Raw genomic sequence first — 26,710 nt, 5'->3', positions numbered from 1 at the left:
GCCCACATTTCTTCGTGCCCCCCCCTCGAGGGGAATTTTTTTCCCCCGTCTGATTCACAGTCCCTTACCACCACCTACCTCACTACTTCATTTCAAACACTCTTTCTCCAATCTAGTCCAACTTCTCCTCTTCAATAAATGTCCACGCCTCTTCTGCCGTCTCGAAGTAGTGGTGCTTACCCTGGTATGTAACCCACAGTCTTGCCGGCTGCAACATTCCGAACTTCACTTTCCTCTTGTGGAGCACCGCCGTGGCACGATTGAAACTCGCCCTCCTTCTCGCCACCTCCGCACTCCAATCCTGATACACGCGGATCACCGCGTTCTCCCACCTGCTGCTCCGTGTCTTTTTCGCCCATCTCAGGACCATCTCCCTGTCCTTGTAGCGGTGGAACCTCACCACTATTGCTCGAGGTATTTCTCCTGCCTTTGGTCTTCTCACGAGGACTCGGTACGCTTCCTCCACTTTCAGGGAGCCCGTCGGGGCCTCAGCTCCCATTAAGGTATGAAGCATCGTGCTCACATACGCCCCAACGTCGGCTCCCTCTGCCCCTTCGGGAAGACCCAAGATTCCTAAGTTCTTCCTCCTCTAGCTATTTTCCAGGGATTCCAATCTCTCCATACACCTCTTATGCAGTCCCTCGTGCGTCTCCGTCTTCACCACCAAGCCCTGTATCTCGTCCTCGTTTTCGGCAGCTTTTGCCTTCACTCCACGGAGCTCCATCTCTTGGGTCTTCTGCGCCTCCTTTAACCCCTCAATCGCCTGCAGCATCGGCGCCAGCACCTCCTTCTTGAGCTCCTCCACACATCGCCGGAGGAACTCCTGCTGTTCCAGGCCCCATACCAACTGGCCTCCCTCCACCGCCATCTTGCTTCTCACTTCCCTTCTTTGCCGCTGCTCCAGAGGATCCTCCGCAATCTGGCCACTATTATCTCTTCTGTCCATTCACATCCGGGGGGACTCCCTTCTATGTCGCCTCACAGTGAGTCTAGCCTTCGAAAATTGCCGTTGGGGCTCCCGATAAGAGCCCAAAGGTCCGTTAAAATGGGAGGTGCCGAAACGTGCGACTTAGCTGGTCACCGCCGCACCCGGAAGTCTAATTTCCTGTTTAATGCCATTTCCAACATCACCACAGTTTGCGGGTCTATATACAACCTCCGCTTAAGTTTTTGCCCTGTAGTGTTTCTCAGCCCCGCCCAAACAGATTCCACATTGCTGGAGCTAATATCCCTTTTCACGATTGTGTTAATTTCCTCTTTAACCAGCAATGCATACTACCGCCGTCTACCTTTTGTCTGCCCTTCCAAGATTGCAAAGAAAAGGCAGGAGAATTAGGAAAGTTGGGTTTCTCGTGTAGAAAGCAGGTACAGGTAAGGTTGACTGAATAGCTTCTTGTGTTGTAACCATGTTATTTGTGCCTGATCCGTGACCCTCCCAATTGAACTTTCTAATTTGACCCACTCTCTGTTGACCAGGATCTGTGTTGGAGCAACTGACTGTATTACCTCAGTTTTAACAATTAAAATGCCAATCTTTTACTGACGAGGTTTCCTGCTTAGGGTCCACATGAGTGATATCGCTGATGGAGAGGAAGTTCTGCCTGCCACCTTACATTTCCTTGCTGTTCAAGTTTGGAGGCTGATACCTGATAGAATAGTTTTCAAAATAACATTACTGTTTCAGCATTTGACTTGCCAAGATGTATGATGTGTGTAATATTTCCTTAAATTTGTCTTCCAGAAAAGCGATCCGCACAGAGAAAGAGATTTTCTCGACGAGCATCCTCTGTTGGAGCCCGAGGATCCCCAGAGACCAACAGTCTTATCTGCTATATCGCCAGACAGAGAATGCAGCGACAGGTATAATTCAGGAACTGGCATTGCTCACAATTACACATTTGTGTTTACGATCAAGGTTCTCCCAAATGCTATGCAGATAAATGCCCTTGGAGCGTTGCTATTTGATCCGTGATCTCTGCTGGGTTGACTGATCTGAACTAGAATAGAAATGGGGTGCAAAAATTGTCTTTGGTGCCACAGTTGAACATAGTGCCTCTGGGGTGTGGGAGATGGGGCAGTTATGGTTCCCAGTTCAAATAAGCTTGCTGCAACCTGGGCTGACCCAGATGTTCGATTGGGTAAAATATCCTGCTTTGCTCATTGTGCAGCTTCAAACAAAAACAGGCCCACAAGTGCTATTGCCACTTGTCTTGTGCTCATTGAGGTGTGGTATATTTCATGCTGGGGAATGGAGCATTTCTCTTTTCAGATGGAGATCAAAACTCAGTCTACTGTGTCACAAGATTTTGCTGCCTCGGCTTCAAAGGAGCAATTTGTCCTTTTCCATCCTAGTGATGGGACAGGAAAGGAAAAGACGGGGAGAAACTGTTCCGCTCGTTAAATGATCAAGAACGAGAGGGCACAATTTTAAAATGACTTACAAAACAAGCATATGTGATTTGACAAAACATTTTGTTTACACAATGAGCAGTTGGGGTTTGCAATGCCCTGCCTGGAAGTATAGAGGAGGCAGCTTCGATTGAGGCATTCAGGAGAGCATCAGATAATTACTCGAGCAGAGAGAATGTGCAGGGTTCAAGGAATCACACTGAGCAATGATACCTGTTTGGAGAGTCGGTCCAGACATGCTGGGCCAAATGGCCTGCTATGCTGTAACTCTACGTGACAATTAAAACATTTTTTTTTCCAATTCGGGGTAATTTGGAGAGCCCAATCCGCCTACCCTGCAGATCTTTGGGTTAGAATCCCTCCAGTGCAGAAGGAGGCCATTCAGTCCATCAAGTCTGCACCGGCTCTTGCTCCTACCAAGGCCCAATCCCTGCTTTCCCGTAACCCCACCTCACTTTTCAGCAATATTGGCATGGCCAATTCACCTAACTTGCACATCTTTGGACTGTGGAAGGAAACCCATGCAGATACAGGCAGAAAGTGCAAACTCCACACCGACAGGGACCCGGGGCCAGGATCAAACCGGGGTCCTCAGCGCAACTGTGCCATCATGCAGCCCAAACACCTGACAAGTAATGACCCATGAGATGGAAGAGTGCCAATTTGAATCAGTTGTACGCTCGCGACCCATGACTGAGAGAAAGTGATTTGAGTGCCCTTGATCATTTCAAAGAATCCTATCAGCCATGGCTTGATTTGGTGCAAGTGGTGACCAGCTAGTCATTCATCTGTCGTGTTCCCTGTTCCTTGGTTCCCAAAATACTAATAAGTACGAAGCCTTTTCAGAATCTGTGGTATTGTGTAACCTGAACGATCTTGATTCAGTAACTTCTTTTTCGGAATCCCAGAAAGTAGCAATGCTGAAGAGCAAGATGGCAGGATTCATGGACACATTTAACGTTTCAGAACAGGGTGAAAGGAAAAAGTCCACTCCGGAGATCCTGAATCTCTCTGATTCGCAACAAACAGGTAGCAATATCATGCATAACATGGCATCAGTACGGTTATTCAGCAGTGGATGTTAGGATCCGAATGAAGTCATAAATGTTCACATATAATCTGCCGATAACAGTGTCTTGAATTATGTTGGCTGCTGATTCATTTAGTAAATCCACCACTGTTGTATCGCTGAACCACATTAAATTTTGATGTGCGTTATGAGCTTGTTTCAACTGAGTTTTAAAAAATATATTTTATTCCAATTTCAATAACGTATAACAAAAACACTCTAATATATTAGAAGCGGTTTTTGTTTCTGCAAACTAACTATTATAACCCCGGAACCCTCAGCTCTCACCCTATTGCTGGCAACAAACCGATCTTTAAAGACAGTGATGAATGGCCCCCACCTTGAGGATAACCCTTCTTCCAACCCACTGAGGGCATTTTTGATCTTTTCTTGTCTCAGAAATTTGGCCATGTCTCCCCATCTCGCCGAGTTGCTGATTGGCAACACAGCTCCATCCAAGCAGGATTCGTTGCAGGATTCGTTGTCGGGTAATCAGGGAGGCGAAGGCCAAGACATCAGCCGTCTTCTTTAGAAGCTCTGGCAAATCTGCCACCCTAAAAATCGACACCAATAGACACTGCTCCAATCTCACCAAAACAATTACCGGCATGGTCTCAAAGACCGAGACGCAGAACTCAACCAATTTTGGGCAGGACCGTAACACCTCGGGGAAGAACCCACTCATGCATGCTGTATGCTGTAGTCACGTGCACCCTCTGGACAAGTTTAAATTGTATCAGGCTCAGCCTGGCACAAGAGGAAGTAGAGGTTATCCGATATAATACTTCACTCCAGGCCCTTCCCTGCAGTGCCAAGCTCAGTTCTTCCCATTTCTTCTTTATCTCTTCTCACAAAGCCTTCCCCATCTCCAGCAACCATCCATATATATTCGAGATCCTCCTTTTCCCCCAACTCATCACAAGTTAACATCCCATTCATCAATGTGTGACTCGGCAACTGGGGGAACAAAGAGAGTTCTTTGTGTACACCTTTTTTTGTGAATGGTATTTTTCTTTCCAACTCCTCCAGTCTGCGAACCTACCCTCCACAAACCGATCCCTAATCCTCTCGATCCCTTCCCTCTTCCAAATCATGTAGATTGCGTCTGTCCCAGATGGTACAAATCTATGGCTTTCTGCAGATTGGCAACAATACTGACCTGCCCCCTAATCTAAAATGATGCCGAAACGGATTCCAGATTTTAAGGGATGCCACCACTACCAGGTTTGTTGTGAAGTTGACCAGAGAAAATGGGAGAGGGGCAGTGACCAATGCCCTTAAACATGACCCAACAACATAAGACCACTTCCATTTGCAACCACACTGCCCCTTGCTTCCCCACCACTGACGCACCATTTCAATATTCACCGCCCGGCTGGTTTAGCACAGGGCTAAATAGCTGGCTTTTAAAGCAGACCAAGGTAGGCCAGCAGCACGGTAAAATTCCCGTACCAGCCTCCCCGAACAGGCGCTGGAATGTGGCGACTAGGGGCTTTTCACAGGAACTTCATTTGAAGGCTACTTGTGACAATAAGTGATTTTCATTTCATTTCAATCGTAGAACATTAAATTTGATAACACCAGCTCTCCCGAGTGCCATCCCCTCTGCAGAAAGGCTCTCTGAATTCTGGGTGTCTTATCTGCCCATACAAAAGCCGAGATTAACTTGGCCACCCATCCAAGGAGGAAGATTGGGAGGGACTGGAACTCAAATAGGAGCCGTGACAAAATTTTATTTTTGACCATCTGTACTCTTCCTGCCAAGGAAAGCAGGAGGGTGGCCCACTTCGTCAAGTCCCCCTTCACCCTCTCGGAGGGGGGGTGGGGGTTTGGGGGGGGGGAGAAGAAGGAAAGAGACAGGTCATAAAGAAGGGACACCCGCTGTTCCTTCACCTCTCTTGCAATACCTCTGCATTCTTTTGTGCGATAGCCAGAGGTTCAATTGCCAGCGCAAACAACACCAGGGACAATGGACATTCCTGCCTCCTCATGTCCCTATATCGCATTAGTCTTGACAGTGGGACGAGTATATAATAGTCTCACTCGGGAGATAGATGTTGGCCCAAACCCAAATTGCCTCAGAACCTCAAACAGGTACCTGCACTCTACCTGATCGAAAGCCTTATCTGCATCCATAGAGATGATGACTTCAGGCACCTTCCCCCTAGATGGGGCCATGATCACATTCAAGAGTTGCCTTATATTGGCGATCAACTGTCTGCCCTTAACCAGCCTAATCCTCTGAGACCTCCACCAGCAAAGAACCCTCCAGATGCTTCACCAAGACCATTACGTCGGTGTTCAGCAAAGAAGTAAGCCAATAAGACCCACACTCCACCAGATCCTTGTCCTTCTTCAGGATCAGGGAGACTGATGCCTGCACCAACGTGACCGGCAATTCTGCTCCCACCCTCCACTCTGTGACAGATAGTCATTGTACATCTCCAATAAATGTGGCACCAATGATGCTGCAAACTGCTCACAAAATTCCACCTAGAAGTCGTCCGGTGACTTCCGTGATTGCATGGAACTGATGCACTCCATTTTCGGGTGGCACAGTGGATGGCACTGCTGCCTCACTGCGCCAAAGACCTGAGTTTGATTCTGACCGTGGGTGATTGTGTGGAGGTTCCACGTTTTCCCCATGTCTGCATAGATTGGCAATTCTAAATTGCCCGTTAGTGTCCAAAAGGTTATGGGGTTACAGAGATAGGGCAGCGAATGGGCCTAGGACGGGTGCTTTTTCAGAGCGTCGATGTCGACCTGATGGTCTGAATGACCTCCTTCCACACAAAACCGGTTATATGATTACCCCAGTTCTAAAAGCACCTCCATCCCCTTCTCCACCACTGGGAAGTCCAGCCCGTCTAAAAATTGTTTCAGCTCTCCGCCGGGTCTCTGACTTCTTCAGCTCCCGATATTATGCCTGGAATGTGGCATTCATTTTGTCTGGAGCCGTCACCAGACACCCCACACTGATCCTAACCTGGACTATCTCTCGTGCATCTGCATGTCATCTCAGCTGGTGACGGATGGCCTTCTCCCCATGCTCTAGAGTGCTCCCTGCGAGCGATGCAGTTGGTTCACTGCCTTCCCAGTTGACACCAGATTAAATTCCAGCTGCAAACTCTTTCTGCGAACAGCTCTTATGTCTGGGCCATGGAGTACTGCCAATCCACGTCCAGAATTGAGTCGACCAACCTCTGCCTGTCCACCCTTGTTCCTGTGGGCTTTATATGAAATTCCCTTCACTCTGATGTGCCTTCAGTACTTCCCCCTTCCTATGACTGAGGCTACCTTCTCTCAGAGCTCCTTGTCTGCCAGGAGCGCCATGCTAACCTCCACGGGGGCCACTGGGGTCAACCTGCCTTGAGCCTTGCATCCAGGAAGAAAGAAAGCTCCCCCTCTCGCAATCTGCTCCATAAACACTGCCAACTCTTTCGCCATCCCCGATGTTACGAAGGACTGTCCATTGTCAGTTACAAACACAGTTGAAATCACCCCCCATGATCAGCTGATGAGACTCAAGGTCAGGGGTGGCCATTCACACCTTTGTTAATAAAATCCGTGTCAGGGCAGCACTGTGGCGCAGTGGTAGCACTGCCGTCTCACGGCGCCGAGGTCCCAGGTTCAATCCCGGCTCTGTGTCACTGTCCGTGTGGAGTTTGCACATTCTCCCCGTGTTTGCGTGGGTTTAGCCCCCACAACCCAAAGATGTGCACGCTAGGTGGATTGAACATGCTAATAAATTGCCCCTGAATTGGAAAAAATGAATTGGGTACTCTAAATTAAAATAAATAAATAAATAAAATCCGTGTCATCCCAATTCGGAGTATAAATGTTGACTAAAACTACTGGTGACCCTGCCAAGATTCCACTCGCCATCACAAATCGTTCCCCAGGATTCAGCACCATACTGATTTCCGTAAAGGCTACCCTCTTGTTGAACGAGATCGTAACCCCTCTTTACTTGGGATCAAAATTTGTATAGAACTCCTGCCTCACCCACTTCTTCCTTAGCCTCTTCTGATGCGTCTCCTGCAAGAAGATTACATCGGTTTTCAAGCTCTTCAAATGCGCAAAACCCCACCAATAACATTGGCACTTAAGCAAGTGACTGTAATAGAACCATAATAAAACTGGTTGTGCTCAGCAGGCACGTATCTGGAGAGAGAAGCAGTTAACTTGGTCGGTTGATGACCATTCGTCATTGTGACCGTGTTCCTATTTGACAGCAATACATCTATGCTTGGGATTTCCACTATTTTTTTACATATTTAGCAGTTAGTCTGCATAAATGGACAAAATATTTTTGTATTTTAGATGCAACTTCTGCAGAGCAACATGACTGTATCCTTCTTCTGAGTGACAGGAAACTACCAGTAAAGAAAAAAGTTACTTTCGGCGGAGAGCTGAGTCCTGAGGTGTTCGATAAAAGTCTACCATCCAACACCCCGTTACGGAAAGGAGAAATGCCAGTATGTCAGAAGATCATGTTAAATGACAGTCCTGCCTCAGCTCTAAAACAAAGTTCCAAGGTCCAACTCCGTTTGGAAGATGTAATGGTAAAGTTCTGTAATTTGAATAAGGCTGTGTTGAAGTTGGGAAAACAGGTTTTGTAGGATCTGAAGTTTTATAAATAACATTTTAAGTAAAGATCAATTTGTACAGCTTCGGAAAAAGCCGCTGTCTGAATATTGTGCCCAGTGTTCGGTGCACTTTTGTTCCTATCAATGTGAAGTATTGCAGGTTGGAATAAAAATAGTCACTTTGCACAGGAATGATCTGAAATATCTAGAACAGAGGGAAAAATACATCCAGGATGTTAGACTTGACACTTTTTATTTAAAAAAAAAAGGAATAAATTTAGAGTAACCAATTCATTTTTTCCAATTACGGGGGAAATTTAGAGTGGCCAATCGACCTTCCCTGCACATCTTTGGGGCGAAACCCACGCAAACACGGGGAGAATGTGCAAACTCCACACGGCCAGTGACCCAGAGCAACTTGATACTCAATTACTTCAATGATTGTGCGCCACTTTGAAGAAGCAATCAAAACAGATGCTGAACCACACAGCAAAATCAGTTGATAAGGTGGAGCATTTGCTCCTGAAACTCCATAGTGCTCTTGCCAGAGTATTGTGCTCAATTTTGCCCATTGAAGTTTCAAACACTTGATGTGGTCAGATGAGGGTCATGAGACTGAAGTTCATGCCAGTGAATTTAAGTATGAGGAAGACTGAACAAAGTTGGGCATCTGAAAAATGAGATATCTGTCTCATACATCGAAAATCCACTGAAGTACTACAAATTAATGCAAAACAACAGAACACTAGACAAAATAAGAAGTTGAGAACTGAATTCAGGAAGCTGTTCATATAAAAGCTTAATTAAGAAGTGCAATGGTCTGCCAGGTCAGATGGTGGAGGTGAAAATTCTGGAAAAAACAGTTTTAAATAGTTGGAGGGATGTGTTTGATTGTATTTGATAGTTGACCTCAGCTGGGCTGTACAACCTTGAACACTCAATTATCCAGTGGGTAGCATTTTACAAAAACATGTTTTGAAGAAGTTTTAGAAGCGGCTCGATGGAACAGTCAATCTTTTCAGTTATCCATTTTAAGTTATCAGATGATGTCGTATAGCTTGATTGGGGTTTAAATATTCTCATGTAAGCAAGTTTATTTTTATTTTTCATAACATTTTTTCCAATTAAGAGGCAATTTAGCATGGCCAATTCACCTACCCTACACATCTTTTGGGTTGTGGGGGTGAGACCCACTCAGACATGGGGAGAATGTGCAAACTCCACAAGGACAGTGACCCAGGGCCGGGATCGAACTTGGGATCTTGGTGCCGTGAGGCAGCAGCACTAACTACTGCACCACTGTGCCGCCCGTCATGTAAGCCAGTTGATGGGGTTTTGGTCTTGTATTCCTGCTATAGGACAGCATTTTTATTATAGTGCAGCAGTCCCATCAGTACCATATTGGGGTTTTCACATAGTATCTGCACTCTTATTGGAATTTAACATTGCCACAAAGGCTTTTGGTGTTCTTCTGTTGATAAGATGTAGTGTAAATATCTCAAGTTTCAGAAAAGCATTTGTGGTTCTCTCAACTCATCAGAAAATGCAGAATGTAACCGTACCACTTCTACTTATTTTACAAGCCTATTTGCAGTATCGTGGCTTACAATGGCAGCAGTCCTGTGAACGACCATTATAACAAATCACTAAATCTGGTCAGAAAATTGGCAGGTAAGTAAGTGAATGTTAATCGTTATTTTAGGAACGTACTGTTTGGCCAATTTCTCTTTTGTGATCTCATTCAAAGAGCTGAGTTTCTTTGTGAATCTGATCAGTGAGTTTCTGCAGGCTGTTGGATCATGGAAGCTAAAGCTGACCCTGAACTGTTGAAAACTGCACATGTTTCAGGAGGGATCACTGGAACAAGAACCTTCACCTGTTTTTTGTTTTGTTGTATTTTGATTTTCTAAACTCGAGTGGAGGTGCTGTGGTCAATATTAATTGAAACATCCCAAATGCTGATTGGAGAATTTCCAAATTTGAAATACGCTACACGAGTTAAGAGATGAAATTTAGTCTGCATAGCTCAATACTGCGCCATTTATTCACTGAGCCAAAAAATGTGGTGGGGTACAATATTGTTGCATTTGTTGCAAATCGTTTTAGTACTTTCTTTCTCGAGTGTAATTTTGTTGATCTTCACAGTATTGGAAAGAAGGCGGAAAGTGGGCAAATTAAGAGGAACAGTGAAAACAAGCTACACAATAGTTGTTGTCTAACACTGAGGATGAAGGATATTTCCTCCATGTTGGGAACTGAAAGCATTAATTGTGTGAAACAGCTGCAGTCACTTGAATATTGGAATTTTAAAAATGGTGTTTTCACTCCAAGTGGGCATGTGGGTTATTTTGACCACTTGGTATGATACATGACTAATTCTTGGATTCAGTTCAGTTTTATTTCATCCAGCAAGTGAGTTCCTGCAGTGATTGTAGAGCCCTCGATCTGTGAAAGAAAAAAAACTTAGTCATTGTTGTTCAGCACCGTCCAGTGACTGCTGCTATAAGTGGCATATGTGCAAAAATGCAGGGCTGGACTGTGACATGCCCCAAGATAGAATAGTTTACTATATTCACACTCTCAGTTCACAAATTAAGAATGGTCGCATGATCTTTTCTTCGAATGCTGAAGTTGGCTGTGGAACTTAATTTCTATATGGGAAGGAGGAAATTTGGGCTCACTTCTAATTTTAATTTTTAAAATTTTTTTTAAAAATAGATAACGTGGAAAATGGTAATATTGGAACCCACAATGTCAATGAAGAGAGATATTCCCCAGTCCCTATCCATTTTGATTTGTTGACTCCTCTACCAGACTATGCATATGAATCAAATCTTAAGAAGTACAATAAAAATGATGAATATCCTTGTGATATTTTGGCAATGAAAGTCCAAGAACTGAAAGAAGAGCTGCTGGATACAATTAGTCCATCCAGGCTCCCTGGAAAAGAGAATGAAGTTGGGGCTAACAATGTCACCTGCAGAACTGTGCCGAGCTCAAAGAAAATGGAGTGCATTCGTAATTTAGAATTGTCAAGGATAAGTATAGAGTCTGAAGAGTGTTTTGCAAGAATTGGTGACTTGGAATATTCTGGAAGGAATGCAACATCAAGAATCGAGTCTGATGTGCAACAGGTGACTTGTATACCTGATGAAATGTTGAAAAATCACGATAGTCAGGTCAGTGACTGGGAACAAACCAGTTCTTGTATTTTGGACATGTGCCCTGCTGCTCATAATGTTATTGGGAAACACAGAGCTAAAATTGAAGCTAGAAAAATAAGCATTGAATTATCAAGTAAAGACGTCAGTCCAAAATCAAAGGACGAGAAAGATGGAAATTGGGAACACGAACCCAAAAAAGATGAACTCCGCAGATCAACTCGGAACAAGAGCAAGGTGAAGAATATTTCAACAAACTCAGCAACGGTAAGCGAAGTTTTGTTGCATGTGAGCAAGCCAATCAATTGTTTGTAAAGTAATGCATTTTCATCGGAAAATTAGGTGAAATTTGACTTTGTCATTCAACTTTAACTTGTGATCCTACTGTCTGGGAAAAAAGTTATCTTTTTTGTACATTTAAGCGACGTTGGGTCTCACTGACGTGGCCAGAATTTATTGACCACCCTTAATTGCCTTGTGAAGGTGCTGTGATCTGCCTTGAACTGCTGATCCATGTGGTGAAGGTACACTCACATTGCTGTCGGGGGGAGAGTTCTGGCATTTGACCTTGACATTGTAAATTCAGTGATATATTTCTAAGTCAGGGTGGTGAGTGACTTGGAGGGGAACTTTGAGATGGTGGTGTTCCTATCTATCTGCTGCCCTTGTCCTTCTAGATTGTAGCAGTCATAGGTTGGAAGGTGCTGCCTAAGGATCCTTGGTGAGTTCTTGCAGTGCATCTTGGACAAACTATTGCCACTGTTGGTCGGTGGTGCAGGAATGTGAATGTTTGTGGATGGGGTGCCAATCAACTGGGGCAGCTTTGTCCTGGTGTCAAGTTTTTGAGTTTTGTTGGAGCTGCACTCATCCAGCGAAGGGGAGAGTATTTAATCACATTCCTTTTTTCCCCCAAAATTTATAGTTTCCAATTCATATTTTCCAATTAGGGGGCAATTTAGCGTGGCCAATCCACCTAACCTGCACATCTTTGGGTTGTGGGCGTGAAACCCACGCAAACACTGGGAGAATGTGCAGACTCCACACGGCCAGTGACCCAGAGCCGGGATCGAACCTGGGACCTTGATGCCGTGAGACAGCAGTGCTAGCCACTGCACCACCATGCTGCCCTTCCATCACGTTCCTGACATGTGTCTTGCAATGCCCTGACTTGTGCCCTCAATGCCAGCAAAACTAAAGAGCTGGTCATTGACTTCAGGAAGCAAAGTACTGTACACACCCCTGTCAGCATCAACGGGGCCGAGGTGGAGATGGTTAGCAGTTTCAAATTCCATGGGGTGCCCATCTCCAAAAATCTGTCCTGGTCTACCCACGTCGACGCTACCACCAAGAAAGCACAACAGCGCCTATACTTCCTCAGGAAACTAAGGAAATTTGGCATGTCCACATTAACCCTGACCATCATTTACAGATGCACCATAGAAAGCATCCTATCTGGCTGCATCACAGCCTGGTATGGCAACTGCTCGGCCCAGGGCCACAAGAAACTTCAGAGTCGTGAACACAGCCCAGTACATCACACAAACCTGCCTCCCATCCATTGACTCCATCTACACCTCCCGTTGCCTGGGGAAAGCGGGCAGCATAATCAAAGACCCCTCCCACCGGGCTTACTCACTCTTCCAACTTCTTCCATCGGGCAGGAGATACAGAAGTCTGAGAACACGCACAAACAGACTCAAAAACTGCTTCTTCCCCGCTGTTACCAGACTCTTAAATGACCTTCTTATGGACTGACCTCATTATTATTATTTTTAAAAATATATATTTTATTCAAGATTTTTGGCCAAACATAACAGTACGTAGTGTTTCTTTTACACAACAATAAAGCAATATAAATAACCGTGGCCAGTTTTAAACAAGTAAATAAATAATATATAAACAAAAACAAACAAAACTGAATGGCAACTGCCTTGTCCAAAATAAATACTCTCCAAAAATACTATCCAACAATCCAATATACAATTACCTCTAACAACTACCTATACATATTATACATATACAATAACATCTCTGACAGTCCGTTCGATTCTCTCTCTCTCTCTCTCTCTTTCCCCCCCCCCCCCCCCCCCCCTCTCTCTCTTCCCCCTGGGTTGCTGCTGTTGTCTACTTCTTTTCCATTCCCTCTATCTTTCTGTGAGGTAATCGACGAACGGTTGCCACCTCCTGGTGAACCCCTGAGCCGAACCCCTTAACTCAAACTTAATCCGTTCTAACTTTATAAACCCTGCCATGTCGTTTATCCAGGTCTCCACACCCGGGGGTTTGGCTTCCTTCCACATTAACAATATCCTGCGCCGGGCTACTAGGGACGCAAAGGTCAAAACAGCAGCCTCTCTCGCCTCCTGCACTCCCGGCTCTTCTGCAGCCCCAAATATAGCCAACCCCCAGCTTGGTTCGACCCGGACCCCCACCACCTTCAAAAGCACCTTTGCCACCCCCACCCAGAACCCCTGTAGTGCCGGGCATGACCAGAACATGTGGATGTGATTCGCTGGGCCTCTCGAGCGCACACCTATCCTCTACCCCCAAAAATTTACTAAGCCGTGCTCCAGTCATATGCGCCCTGTGTAACACCTTAAATTGTATCAGGCTTAGCCTGGCACACGAGGACGATGAGTTTACCCTACGTAGGGCATCAGCTACAGCCCCTCCTCAATCTCCTCCCCCAGTTCTTCCCATTTCCCTTTCAGCTCATCTACCATGATCTCCCCCTCGTCCCTCATTTCCCTGTATATGTCCGACACCTTACCATCCCCCACCCATGTCTCTGAGATCACTCCTGCGTCGGGAGCTGCGGGAATTCCCTCACCTGTTGCCTCGCAAAAGCCCTCAATTGCATGTACCGAAATGCATTCCCTTGGGGCAACCCATATTTTTCCGTCAGCGCTCCCAGACTCGCAAACGTCCCATCTGCAAACAGATCTCTCAGTTGTACTACCCCAGCTCTTTGCCATGCTCCAAATCCCCCATCCATTCTCCCCAGAACGAACCTATGATTGTTTCTTATCGGGGACCGCACCGAAGCTCCCGTCCTTCCCCTATGCCATCTCCACTACCCCAAATTTTCAATGTAGCCACCACCACCGGGCTTGTGGTGTAGTTCCTCGGTGAGAACGGCAACGGTGCCGTCACCATTGCTTGTAGGCTAGTCCCCCTGCAGGACGCCCTCTCCAATCTCTTCCACGCCGCTCTCTCCCCTTCTCCCATCCACTTACACACCATTGAAACATTGGCGGCCCAGTAGTACTCACTTAGGCTCGGTAGTGCCAGCCCCCCCCTGTCCCTACTACGCTGCAAGAATCCCCTCCTCACTCTCGGGGTCTTCCCAGCCCACACAAAACTCATAATACTCTTTTCGATTCTTTTGAAAAAAGCCTTCGTGATCACCACCGGGAGGCACTGAAACACAAAAAGGAATCTCGGGAGGACCACCATTTTAACCGCCTACACCCTACCTGCCAATGACAGGGACACCATGTCCCATCTCTTAAAGTCCTCCTCCATCTGTTCCACAAACCGCGTTAAATTAAGCCTGTGTAATGTACCCCAATTCTTGGCTATCTGGATCCCCAAGTACCGGAAGTCCCTTTTTACCTTCCTCAACGGTAAATCCTCTATCTCTCTCTGCTCTGCTCCCCTGGATGCACCACAAATAACTCACTTTTCCCCATGTTCAGTTTATACCCTGAAAAATCCCCAAACTCCCCAAGTATCCGCATTATCTCTGGCATCCCCTCCGCCGGGTCCGCCACATATAGCAACAAATCATCCGCATACAGAGATACCAGGTGTTCTCTTTCCCCCCCCCCCCCCCCCCCCCGAGTACTCCCCTCCACTTCCTGGAACCCCTCAATGCTATGGCCAGGGGTTCAATCGTCTGTGCAAACAATAACGGGGACAGAGGACATCCCTGCCTCGTCCCTCTATGGAGCCGAAAATAGTCAGACCCCCGTCCATTCGTGACCACGCTCGCCATCGGGGCCCTATACAGCAACTGTACCCACCTGATATACCCGTCCCCAAAACCAAATCTCCTCAGCACCTCCCACAAATAATCCCACTCCACTCTATCAAATGCTTTCTCGGCATCCATCGCCACCACTATCTCCGCTTCCCCCTCTGGTGGGGGCATCATCATTACCCCTAGCAGCCTCCATATATTTGTATTCAGCTGTCTCCCCTTCATGGAGTTTGGTCATCATGAACCACCCCCGGGACACAATCCTCTATCCTCATTGCCATTACCTTGGCCAGAATCTTAGCGTCCACATTCAGGAGGGAAATGGGCCTGTAGGACCCGCATTGCAGCGGGTCTTTTTCCTTCTTTAGGAGGAGCGATATCATTGCCTCTGACATAGTCGGGGGCAGCTGCCCCCTTTCCCTCGCCTCGTTAAAGGTTCTCATCAGTAGCGGGGCCAGCAAGTCCATATATTTCCTATAGAATTCAACTGGGAATTCGTCTGGTCCCGGGGGTTTCCTTTATGTGCCCTAATAGATATCAGCTCCCCTCTAACCACTGCCTTCAGCGCCTCCCAGACCACTCCCACCTGTACCTCCCCATTATCATTGAGTTCCAAGTACCTTTCAATACACCCCCTCACCCTTAAACACACCCCCTCATCTGCCAATAATCCCATGTCCATTCTCCAGGGTGGATGCTGTTGTTTTTCTTCCCCTATCTCCAGGTCCACCCAATGTGGAGCATGATCCGAAATGGCTATAGCCGTGTACTCCGTCCCCGTCACCTTTGGGATCAGTGCCCTTCCCAAAACAAAAAAATCTATTTGTGAATAAACTTTGTGGACATAGTAGAAAAACGAAAACTCCTTACTCCTAGGTCTACTAAATCTCCAGGGGTCTACTCCTCCCATCTGCTCCATAAAGTTCTTAAGCACCCTAGCTGCAGCTGGCCTCCTTCCGGTCCTGGACCTCGATCTGTCCAGCCCTGGGTCCAGCACCGTATTAAAATCTCCACCCATTATCAACTTCCCCACTTCTAGGTCCGGGATTCGTCCTAGCATACGCCTCATAAAGTTGGCATCATCCCAGTTCGGGGCATACACGTTCACTAATACCACCGCCTCCCCTTGTAATTTGCCACTCACCATCACGTATCTGCCCCCACTATCCGCCACTATAGTCTTTGCCTCAAACATTACCCGCTTCCCCACTAGTATGGCCACCCCCCCCCCCTGTTTTTTGCGTCTAGCCCCGAATGAAATACCTGCCCCACCCATCCTTTGCGTAGTCTGACCTGGTCTATCAGCTTCTGATGCGTCTCCTGAAGCATAACCACATCTGCCTTAAGTTTCTTTAGGTGTGCGAGTACCCGTGCCCTCTTAATTGGCCCGTTCAGCCCTCTCACATTCCACGTGATCAGCCGGGTTGGGGGGCTCTCTCCCCCCCCCCCCCCCCCGACGACTAGCCATCTCCTTTTTCAATCCAGCTCCTCACCCGGTTCCCACGTAGCCGTATCTCCCCCAAGCGGCGCCCCCCCCCCCCCCCCCCCGCCCCGACCCCCCCCCCCATACCAGCTCCCCCTTCTCCCCAGCAGCAGCAACCCAGTTAACCCCCCCCCCCCCCGCTAGATCCCAAACTAGCGTAATTGCACCCCCCATGTTGCTCCCAGAAGTCAGCAAACTCTGGCCGACCTCTGCTTCCCCCCGTGACCTCGGCTCACACTGTGCGAGGCCCCCTCCTTCCTGCTTCCCTGTTCCTGCCGTGATTACCATAGCGCGGGAACAAAGCCCGCGCTTCCCTTTTGGCCCCGCCCCCAATGGCCGGCACCCTCAGCTCCTCACCCTCCCTCCCCCCCTCCCCCACGACATGGGGAAGAGAGAAAAGTTACAGGGTCGCAGGATTAACAACTTGGGAAGTCATCTCTTCCCTCTTTTTCCCCCCCTTCATCCCACATATTCACCCCCCCACTTTGTCCCAAACGTTCTTTTTATGGCCCGCTCACTCCAGTTTCTCCTCGACAATAAATGTCCACACCTCATCTGCCGTTTCGAAGTAGTGGTGTTTCCCTTGATGTGTGGCCCACAGTCTTGCCGGTTGCAGCATTCCAAATTTAATCTTCCGTTTGTGCAGCACCGCCTTGGCCCGATTAAAACTTGCCCTCCTTCTCGCGACCTCCGCACTCCAATCTTGATATACGCGGATCACCGCGTTCTCCCACCTACTGCTCCGAGTTTTCTTTGCCCATCTGAGGACCATCTCTCTGTCCTTATATCGGAGAAATCTCACCACTATGGCTCGAGGAATTTCTCCAGCCCTCGGTCTTCGCGCCATAACTCGATAGGCTCCCTCCACCTCCAGCGGACCCGTCGGGGCCTCCGATCCCATTAACGAGTGCAGCATCGTGCTCACATATGCCCCGACGTCCGTCCCTTCTACACCTTCGGGAAGACCAAGAATCCTTAAATTCTTCCTCCTCGCATTATTCTCCAGCACCTCCAGCCTTTCCACACACCTTTTGTGTTGTGCCTCGTGCATCTCCGTTTTCACCACCAGGCCTTGTATGTCGTCCTCATTCTCAGCAGCCTTTGCCTTCACGACCCGAAGCTCCTGTTCCTGGGTTTTTGCTCCTCCTTTAGCCCCTCAATCGCTTGTAATATCGGGGCCAACAGCTCCTTCTTCATCTCCTTTTTGAGTTCTTCCACGCAACGCCGCAGGAACTCTTGTTGGTCAGGGCCCCATATTAAACTGCCTCCTTCCGACGCCATCTTGCTTTGTGCCTGCCTTCCTGGCCGCTGCTCTAGAGGATCCACCGCAATCCGGCCACTTTCCTCTCTTTTTTCCATCCGTGTCCAGGGGGGATTCCCTTCTGGATTCCAGCACAGTGTTTTTTGCCGTTAGAATTGCCGTTGGGGCTCCTATCAAGAGCCCAAAAGTCCGTTCCACCGGGAGCTGCCGAAACGTGCGACCTAGCTGGTCATCGCCGCACCCGGAAGTCATGGACTGACCTCATTAACACAACACCCTGTATGCTTCATCCGATGCCGGTGCTAATGTAGTTACCTTGTGTTGCCCTATTATGTATTTTCTTTTATTCCCTTTTCTTCCCAAGTACTTAATGATCTGTTGAGCTGCTCGCAGAAAAATACTTTTCACTGTACCTCGGTACACGTGACAATAAACAAATCCAATCCAAATGGAAGTCAGGAGGTGAGTTACTCACAGGATTCCTTGCCTCAGAACTGCTCTTGTAGCCAAAGTATTTATATGACTAGTCCAGTTCAGTTTCTCCCAGTGGTAACCGCCAGAATTTTGATAGTGGGGGTTTAGTGATGGTAATGCCATTGAATGTGGAGGGATAATGGTTACACTCTCTGGTTAGAGACCGTTGCCTAGTGCTTCTCTGACATGAATGTTACTTGCCACTTGTAAGCCCAGCCCTGGATATTTGGGCTGAAGGGGCGATTTCTGGCTAGGATGGATTTTCCTGCTTTCTTTTTGCAGGACACACTTGAGAAATTGTCCACATTGCTAGTGGAAGTCTGTGTTGTAGCTGTACTGGGTCAGCTTGGTGTACAAGTCTTCAGTCCTGTTGCCAGATTGCCAGGACCCATAACCTTTGCAGTATCCAGTGCATTCAACCATTTCTTGATATCACGTGGAGTGAACAAATTTGCTGAAGAGTTGCAAGTGATGGCAAGGATCTCCGGAGGAGCCCAAGATGGGCCATCCACTCAGTCCTTCTGGCTGAAGATTCTTGCAAATGCTTCAGCCTTGTCGTCCGTACTGATCTGCTGGGCTGGTCCATCAGTGAGAATGGGCATATTTGTGGAGCCTCCTCGTCCAGTTGTTTAATTGTCCTCCACCGTTCACGACTGAATGTGGAGGGCTGCAGAACCTGGATCTAATCTGTTGGTTGTGGAATCTTTTGGCTCTGTCTGTCACTTGTTGTTCAGTGATCCTGTGTTGGAGCTTCATCAGCTTGACGACTCATTTTTACATAGGCCTGGTGTTGCTCTTGGCATACCCATGCGCCCCCTCCCCGGGGGGGGGGGGGGGCAGCTCCCGCACCCCCTCCCTCACACCCACACCCCCTCCCTCACCCTCCTGCACCCCCTCCCTCACTCCTGCATCCCTGCTGTTGTATGAGGATGAATAAGAACTCTTAAGATAGAGTGGGCCAGGCGCACATTCTTCCCCCCCCCGTTCTCTCACCAACACGTGCTCTCCACAATCATACTCACCCTATCTCATAAAGGCACAAACTCATCCCCTTTCACTCACCTTCTCCCGCGTTCACGCTCTGCTCAAGAGGCCTCAATTGAAGGAAAGTTGAACTCTATGAAGGTTTGGGGCTGGAGGAGATTGCACGATGTGGAGAGCAAAGCAGTGTAGGGATTTGAGTACAAGGATGTAAATTTGGTAACCAGAATAATAATTTATTTTACTTTGTGCATTTTGCATTCTCTCGGAATGTCCCAAAGTGGAAAATAGGCAATAATTAAGTGTAGTCACTATTTGTGAGCAGATGTGGTTGGTAATTTGCATATAGAAATATTATAATTGCAGTTATTAATGCACCACTCCAAAGTACTACATTTGATTATCAGGGGAAGATTTACTGTGCTTTGGAGTGGTCCCTGATCCCGTGACCTTGAGATACTGAGGGAAGCGTATGTTTAAGGTAGTGGATGGGCTGCTCTGACCTGGATTGTGTCAAACTTGAGTGTTGTTAGAGCTAGAATTCCCACCCTCTGACCTTGTGAGGGAAGCGTGCTACTAAGTTAATGGTTCCCTGCATCTCAAATGACAAATTCGGGTGAATAGAACTGACCACAGTAAAAATGTTTTGCAGGTAACCAAAGGCAAATATAAACAAAAATTCAAAAAGGAACTTTATGGAAAACGTGAATATGCTTCAAGGAAGCCAGTACTAAGCCCAATCACAGAGATCTTCGACATCTGGTCTGAATTTCCACATTTGCTTGACAGTGATGGAAAGCTGGAATGTGAACCTTCAAAGAGAATTGGTCTTCTATGTCTTGAAAGTAAGTATCTTGTAATGTGCTTGGAAAAATAAATTTAAAGTTATCCTCATCTCCAAAGTTACTGGAGATTGGAAGAGGTTAATCAAATATTGCAAAGGAATTGGTTGAAGGAGAAGATATGTCTAAATGGGAAGAGCTGAGCATCTTTTTGTTGGCAGCAGTAGATTATCCTGTTTGATATGGTGAATGTTGAGATGCCAATTACAGGGGATACCAGAGGAGGACAGTGTCAAAGAATGAAAGGGGCATTTCTTTAAACTGGGCTGAAGGTCGTCATGCTACTTATTTCTTAGTCTGTCGAGATGCGGCGGTACGGTAGCACAGTGGTTGGAACACAGTTGCTTCACAGCACCAGGGTCCCCAGGTAATTCCCGACTTGGGTCACTGTCTGTGTAGAGTCTGCATGTTCTGCCTGTGTCTGCGTGGGTTTCCTTCGGTGCTCTGGTTTCCTCCCATACGCCCTGAATGACGTGCTGTTAGGTAATTTGGAGATTCTGAATTCTCCTTCTGTATCGGGACAGGTGCTAGAGTGTGTCAATGGGAGATTTTCACAGAACTTTATTGCAGTGTTAATGTAAGCCTACTTGTGACACTAATACAGATTATTATTGTAGCTTTGTCGGTGATCAGAGCATCAGTCAGACTGCTTTGTCATTTCCCTACTTTTATTTCTCGTGCATTTATTTCCGAAAGTTGAGATCTTGAATCAACTTTGTACAAAGAGAAAAATCCAAAGCCTCCATAACAAGCTATTTGCTTCCACTAGTTCCTACTTCCATTACTGTGCAATCAGACCATTTGTTCCACTGATACAATCTGAAAAAGATTCATGTGCAAGTTAAGTGGCAGGTTTATGATATCAACTATTGTCATAATGTGATGCTGCAACAAAATATCCTGAGGGCTTGTGCAGCTCTCACCAGGAGCTTTCAGCAGCTTGTCGCAGCTCCTCAGCCCTTAATTGGATGTGAGCCAACTTGGGGTTTAGTGTTGCTCTGGGGTGGGAAGTCATTTAGTTATTTTGCTCTAGTTTTCAGCACAGCTGACTGTATTTTTCGAGATGGATTGCACCACATCTTTTCATCAACTTTGAAAGAATGCACTTCGTTGAACTAAATGGTACTGTCATACATATCATAAGAACAGAAGAACTTGAGAACTAGGGGCAGGGGTAGACAATTCAGCCCTCGTGCTTTCTCCGCCATTCAACACGATCATGGCTTATCTCATCTCGGCCTCAACTCCACTTGCCTGCCCGTTCTCCATAACCCTTCAACCCATTACGAATTAAAAATCTGCCTATCCTAACATTAACTGAATGTCCCGGCATTCACTGCACTTCCACAGATTCACGACCCTAAGAGAAGTAATTTCTCTTCATCTCTGTTTTAAATCTGCTACCCATGACAAGACAATGACCTCTCGTCTAGATTGCCCCACAAGAAGAAGCATCCGCTCCACATTTACAATTTCTTTTATCATCTTGTATATCTCAATTAGATCTCCCATTCTACTAAACTAGAGAGAGCATCGGAATAAATTGCTCAATCTCTGTTCAGAAGACAAGCCCCTCATTTCCGGAATCAATCTAGTGAACCTCTGAACTGCCTCAAATGCAAATACATACCTTCTCAAATAAGGGGACCCAAAACTGCACACAGTATTCCAGGTGCGGTCTCACCAATACATGTACAACTTTTATACTCTATCCCTTCAGCTATAAATGCCAATAATCCATTTGCATTCTGTTTTTCCTATTGTATCTATCTCCTAGTTTTCTGCGACTTGTGCACGAGGACACCCAGATTCCTCTGCACTGAAATACTCTGAAATTTCTCTCCATTGAGATAATGAATTGCCTTTGCATTTTTCCAACCAAAATGGATAACGTCACATTTATCCACGTTAACCCCATCTGCCTCATTATCTATCATACAAGAGGTTGTTTCTTCCTTCACCATTAAACATTCCTGTTAATCATCAATAATTTATTGTCACAAGTAGGCTTACATTAACACTCCAGCGCCTGATCGGGTACACAGAGGGAGAATTCAGAATGTCTAAATTACCTATCAGCATGTCTTTCGGGACTTGTAGGAGGAAACCAGAGCACCTGGAGGAAACCCTTGCAGACACGTGGAGACTCTGCAGAGACAGTGACCCAAATGGAAATTGAACTTGGGATCCCTGTCACTGAAGCAACAGTGCTAACCAGTTTACTACCGTGCCGCCCAACTGGCTGCCTAGTGGATTAGTTGGTAATGGTTCCATTGTAACATACAAACTAGGCGCAAGAGTCGGCCGCGCGGCCCTTCGAGCCTGCTCCACCAATCAATAAGATCTTTGCCGATCTGACTGCAATGTCCCGCCTGCCTGCAGTAAATCTTCAGCCCCTTCTTTATCATCAATCTATCTGTCTTTTCCTTCAAAATATTCAAAGGCTCTGCTTCCATTGCCTTTTGAGGAAAGGTGTTACAAAAGTCCACTCTCATGAAAAATATCTACTCATCTCTGCCTCAAATGGTTGACTCCTTAGTTTGAAATAGTGAACCCCTAGTTCTTGATTCTCCCACAGGAGGAAACATCCGTTCCTTATCCACCCTCTCAAGAAGCCTCAGCATATTATATGTTTCAATCAAGTTGCTTCTTACTCTTTCAACTCCAGGGAATACAAACCCAGCCAGTCCAACTTTTCTCATTTGACTACCCTCCCATTGCAGGTATTTGTCTTTGTTATAGAGTGTTGTTATTGTGCTGCATCTTCGTTAAGTCTATTGCTGATGTCAACAGTAAGTGCTGTGAGGTCATTAGTTGGTGTAACCTTCATATTCGTATTTAATTGTCGTTGGTTCTAATTCTATTCAGTTACTGTTCTTTTGGTGTTCAACTAGCGGATCCTGTTTTTGAGTCCATACTGTATATTAACCGTTGTTATTTTTAGATATTAAAGAAGATCAAACTTTTCACTCGTTTTCAACTGCCTTTTTGTGGTCAAGGTACCACAGTCTTGTAAACATTCTCTTAACTGCCTCCAAAGCATTCACATCCTTCCTTAAATACAGAGTCCAGCATTGTACACAGTTGTCCAGATGTGGCCTCATGAGTGCTCTGTATAACAGAGGCATAGCCTCCGTATTTTGTATTGAATTCCCCACACAATAAACAATGACATTCTATTAGCTTTCCTAATTACTTACTGTACTTGCATACTAACATTTTGTGATTCATTTGCTAGGGCAACCAGGTGACTCTGCATCTCAGAACTGTGCAATTTCTCACCATTTAGATAATAAGCTTTTTTATTCTTCAATCCAAAATGGACAATTTTGTATCTGCCTACATTTTATTCCATTTTCCAGATCTTTGCCACTCACTAACCTATCTAAGTCCCTCTGTAGCCTCTATGTCCCCTTCAGTGTACTTTCCTACCTGTCTTTGTATTCTCAGCAAGTTGAGCAATCATACCTTCAGGCCCTTCACCAAAGGAATTTATATCAAAATTCTCCTTCAAAGAACCCCAATAAATTGGGTAAACATGACTTCCCCTTCACTAAACCATGTTGACTCTGCCTGACAGCCTTGAATTTTTCCAAGTGCCTGCTCGCAGATCTTTAATTATAGAATTCCTGCAGTGCAGAAGGAGGCAGTTCGGCCCATTGTGTCTGCACCGATTCTCTGAAAGAGCACCCTATCCAGGGTCACTACCCCGTTAACCTGTAACCCCACCTCACGGTTGGACACTAGGGCCAATTTACCATGACCAATCCACCTAACCTGCACATGTTTGGACTGTGGGAGGAAACCAGAGCACCCACGTAGACAAGGGGAGAATGTGCAAACTCCACACAGACAGTTATCAGAGTCCACAATTGAACCCGGGTCCCTGGCGCTGTGAGGCAGCAGTGCTGACCACTGTACCACCGTAATTGGTTCCAACATGTTCCCTATGACCGATGTTAAGCTAACTGGCCTTTACGAATAAAAAAACTACATTTGCTCCTTTTGAATTTAATGGCACCTTCCCTGAATCCAGGGAATTTTGGAAAATTAAAACCAACACATCAACTATCTCACTGGCTATTTCTTTCAAGACTCTTGGATGAAGTCCCATCAGGACTGAAGTCCATCACGTTCGCTTTCTGCATTCAGTTAGTTGAGCTCAATTGTGGCGGCACTGAGGAATGCCAAAGCAAAGCTCTGTACCTTTGCTCAGAAAGGAAGTAATCAGCTTAGATTCAGTTAATGGTCTTTCTTCAATTCTGCTAGAAATTGTTGTGTAGGTCGACAGCAGGTGCAGACAGAAACAGGGTTAACTGATAACATTGATGGCAAATAGCCTCATGAAATGCTATTGATTGTTGATAATTGTTATTCAAGTAATTTCTAAAAGCTGATCCCATTGTTTTCGAGTCTGAATATTGATTTCAACTGCTATCGCAACTGGACTTGCCTATCTGTAATTCAGCTGTGTACCACCATGCAACAATCTGGAATGTTTCCTAATAGCTTTGTTTCATTGCCAAGCAGGTACTGATATTGGAGGAGAAAGTGAACAAAGCATGTTCAAGTCTGAATGTTCAAATGAAGAACTGTCTGTTATGAATTTGGGTAAAATCACACAAAGACCGAGAAGACCAAGAAAGAGGAGTATGCATTACTTCGAGGAGGAGCAGAGTATTCAGACGTCTGTTGCAAGTGGAACTCAGAAAGGAACTGTTGAGAATGTTGGAGTCCACCAGAATGTGCCCAAAAAATTAAACAATAATTTAACTTCTGGTCTTGTAACTGGAAGTGATGAATCATCTCTTGTTTCATGTGAAAATCCAGAATACAGCGCATGTGGAGTGAAAGCACCGGAAAGTTCAAGCGGCAAGGATCTTGTCAATGATGATAAGAAGTCTACATTGGTGAAAAAGAAATCATCAAAAAAGAATGAAAGGAAGTTTCTTTATGAAGAGTTTCCTGTGGTGAAAAATAGTCACCAAGGCATAACTGGTCTGCAAATCCTATTTGAGGGACAGTGCCCAACAGAAACTGGACTTGAAGAATGTATCAAGGAGACAAGTCACACTAGTGATTGCAACTGCTTTTGTTCTTTTCTGGAACCTGAATCAAAGACTGTTGAAAATATTGATGGGCTACTACAAACTGAGCCAGATGAAATGAAGGAATTGACTCCCTTCAGTAAATATAGTATCACTCAAGAATCCCATGTAATACCAATTGAGCCATTGATTGTAGTGCCTGAGCAAAAGGTATGTATTTTACCTCCAGGCGCGAGTCAGGTATTTCAAAGCAGATCCAAACGCAGAAATAGCAAATTATTCCGTGCAGCAGAACTGGCGTGTGAAAAACAGTCAGAACAAGCAACTGCTGTGAATGTTGGGGGATACCACATCGTCGATGCAAACAGTGAAAATCGAGACCAAGCTGTCAGATCAAAGGAAGGAGAAGAGAAATTTTCAGATAATACGATCACAAAAGTAATTGTTCCCAGTTATAAAAATTGTATTAAGGTTAGTGAGACTCTGGTAAAAGATGACTATAAAACTCTGATTGATAACTCTGGCCACTACTACTCTTTGGAGCCGATCACCAATATAATTGAGGCTGCTGACCAGTTTGAAATTGGAATAAAATATTCAAATGTTTTCACAGAAAATTCAGTAATTGAAAAAAAGAAGGTGAGGCGCAGTGCCCGGCTGTCTGGCTTTGTAAATATCGAAGGACTGAGCTGGATAGAAAGTACCAGCCCTGACCAGTTAGAGGAAAAGAACAAGAGCAGTAAATTAACCAGAAAATCTTTGAGGCTTTGTGACCCACGGGGAAAACCAAATAAAACGGAAGAGGTTGAGAGCAAAACTGACTGCCAAACGAGAATCAGGGTACTGAGCCGGAAATCACTTCTGCGCAACAGTAATATCGCCATTGAAGATTTAGAGGAACCTCCTGAGAAAAGTATTATATTTAGCTAAGGTGACCTTCATCAATGCAAAGGTATTCTCATATATCTGGAAAAAGTTGTTTCATTTAGATAGTTTTGTGGCTTATTAAAGTGTGAAATTTTCATTTTTTGCCCACTTGAAAAATACCCACCAATAAAATGAAAGATTCTGTTCTAAACCTGAGTCATGTCTGGATGTAATATTGTGACTACACCAAGCACTAATGGGCATAGGTCTGTCACTGTTGGTGGAATACATTTTAGGGATAAATTTGTTCAACACAAAAGATGCATATTAGCTTGAGTGTGGATGTGCAGTTATTTGCCTACATCCCACAACATAGAACATACAGTGCAGGAGGAGGCCATTCGGCCCATCGAGTCTGCACCGACCCACTTAAGCCCTCACTTCCACCCTGTCCCAATAACCCCATCTAACCTTTTTGGTCACTAAGGGCAATTTATCATGGCCAATCCACCTAATGTAAAGCACCAAATTAACAATAATCATT

At 45.9% G+C, this 26,710-nt stretch overlaps 1 protein-coding gene across 5 annotated transcripts in view; it reads left to right on the top strand.

Annotated features, from left to right (window-relative positions):
- The window catches only part of cdca2 (cell division cycle associated 2), a 73,368-nt gene extending 46,991 nt beyond the window's left edge, over window positions 1-26,377 (top strand). For 4 of the 5 annotated variants that reach the window (XM_072485687.1, XM_072485689.1, XM_072485686.1 and 1 more), the window contains 7 exons: window positions 1,742-1,860; window positions 3,318-3,438; window positions 7,802-8,043; window positions 9,651-9,738; window positions 10,786-11,495; window positions 20,062-20,254; window positions 24,779-26,377. In XM_072485687.1, coding sequence (XP_072341788.1) covers window positions 1,742-1,860; window positions 3,318-3,438; window positions 7,802-8,043; window positions 9,651-9,738; window positions 10,786-11,495; window positions 20,062-20,254; window positions 24,779-26,229 — 2,924 coding nt within the window. In that variant the 3' untranslated portion in view covers window positions 26,230-26,377. The remainder of the gene's footprint in view (window positions 1-1,741; window positions 1,861-3,317; window positions 3,439-7,801; window positions 8,044-9,650; window positions 9,739-10,785; window positions 11,496-20,061; window positions 20,255-24,778) is intronic. The other variant, XM_072485688.1, reaches the window with a different exon arrangement.
- Window positions 26,378-26,710: the final 333 nt, after the last annotated feature.

This window comes from Scyliorhinus torazame, chromosome 20, assembly GCF_047496885.1.
Source record: "Scyliorhinus torazame isolate Kashiwa2021f chromosome 20, sScyTor2.1, whole genome shotgun sequence".
NCBI lineage: Eukaryota > Metazoa > Chordata > Chondrichthyes > Carcharhiniformes > Scyliorhinidae > Scyliorhinus > Scyliorhinus torazame.
This window is presented reverse-complemented; position numbering and strand designations above follow the sequence as displayed.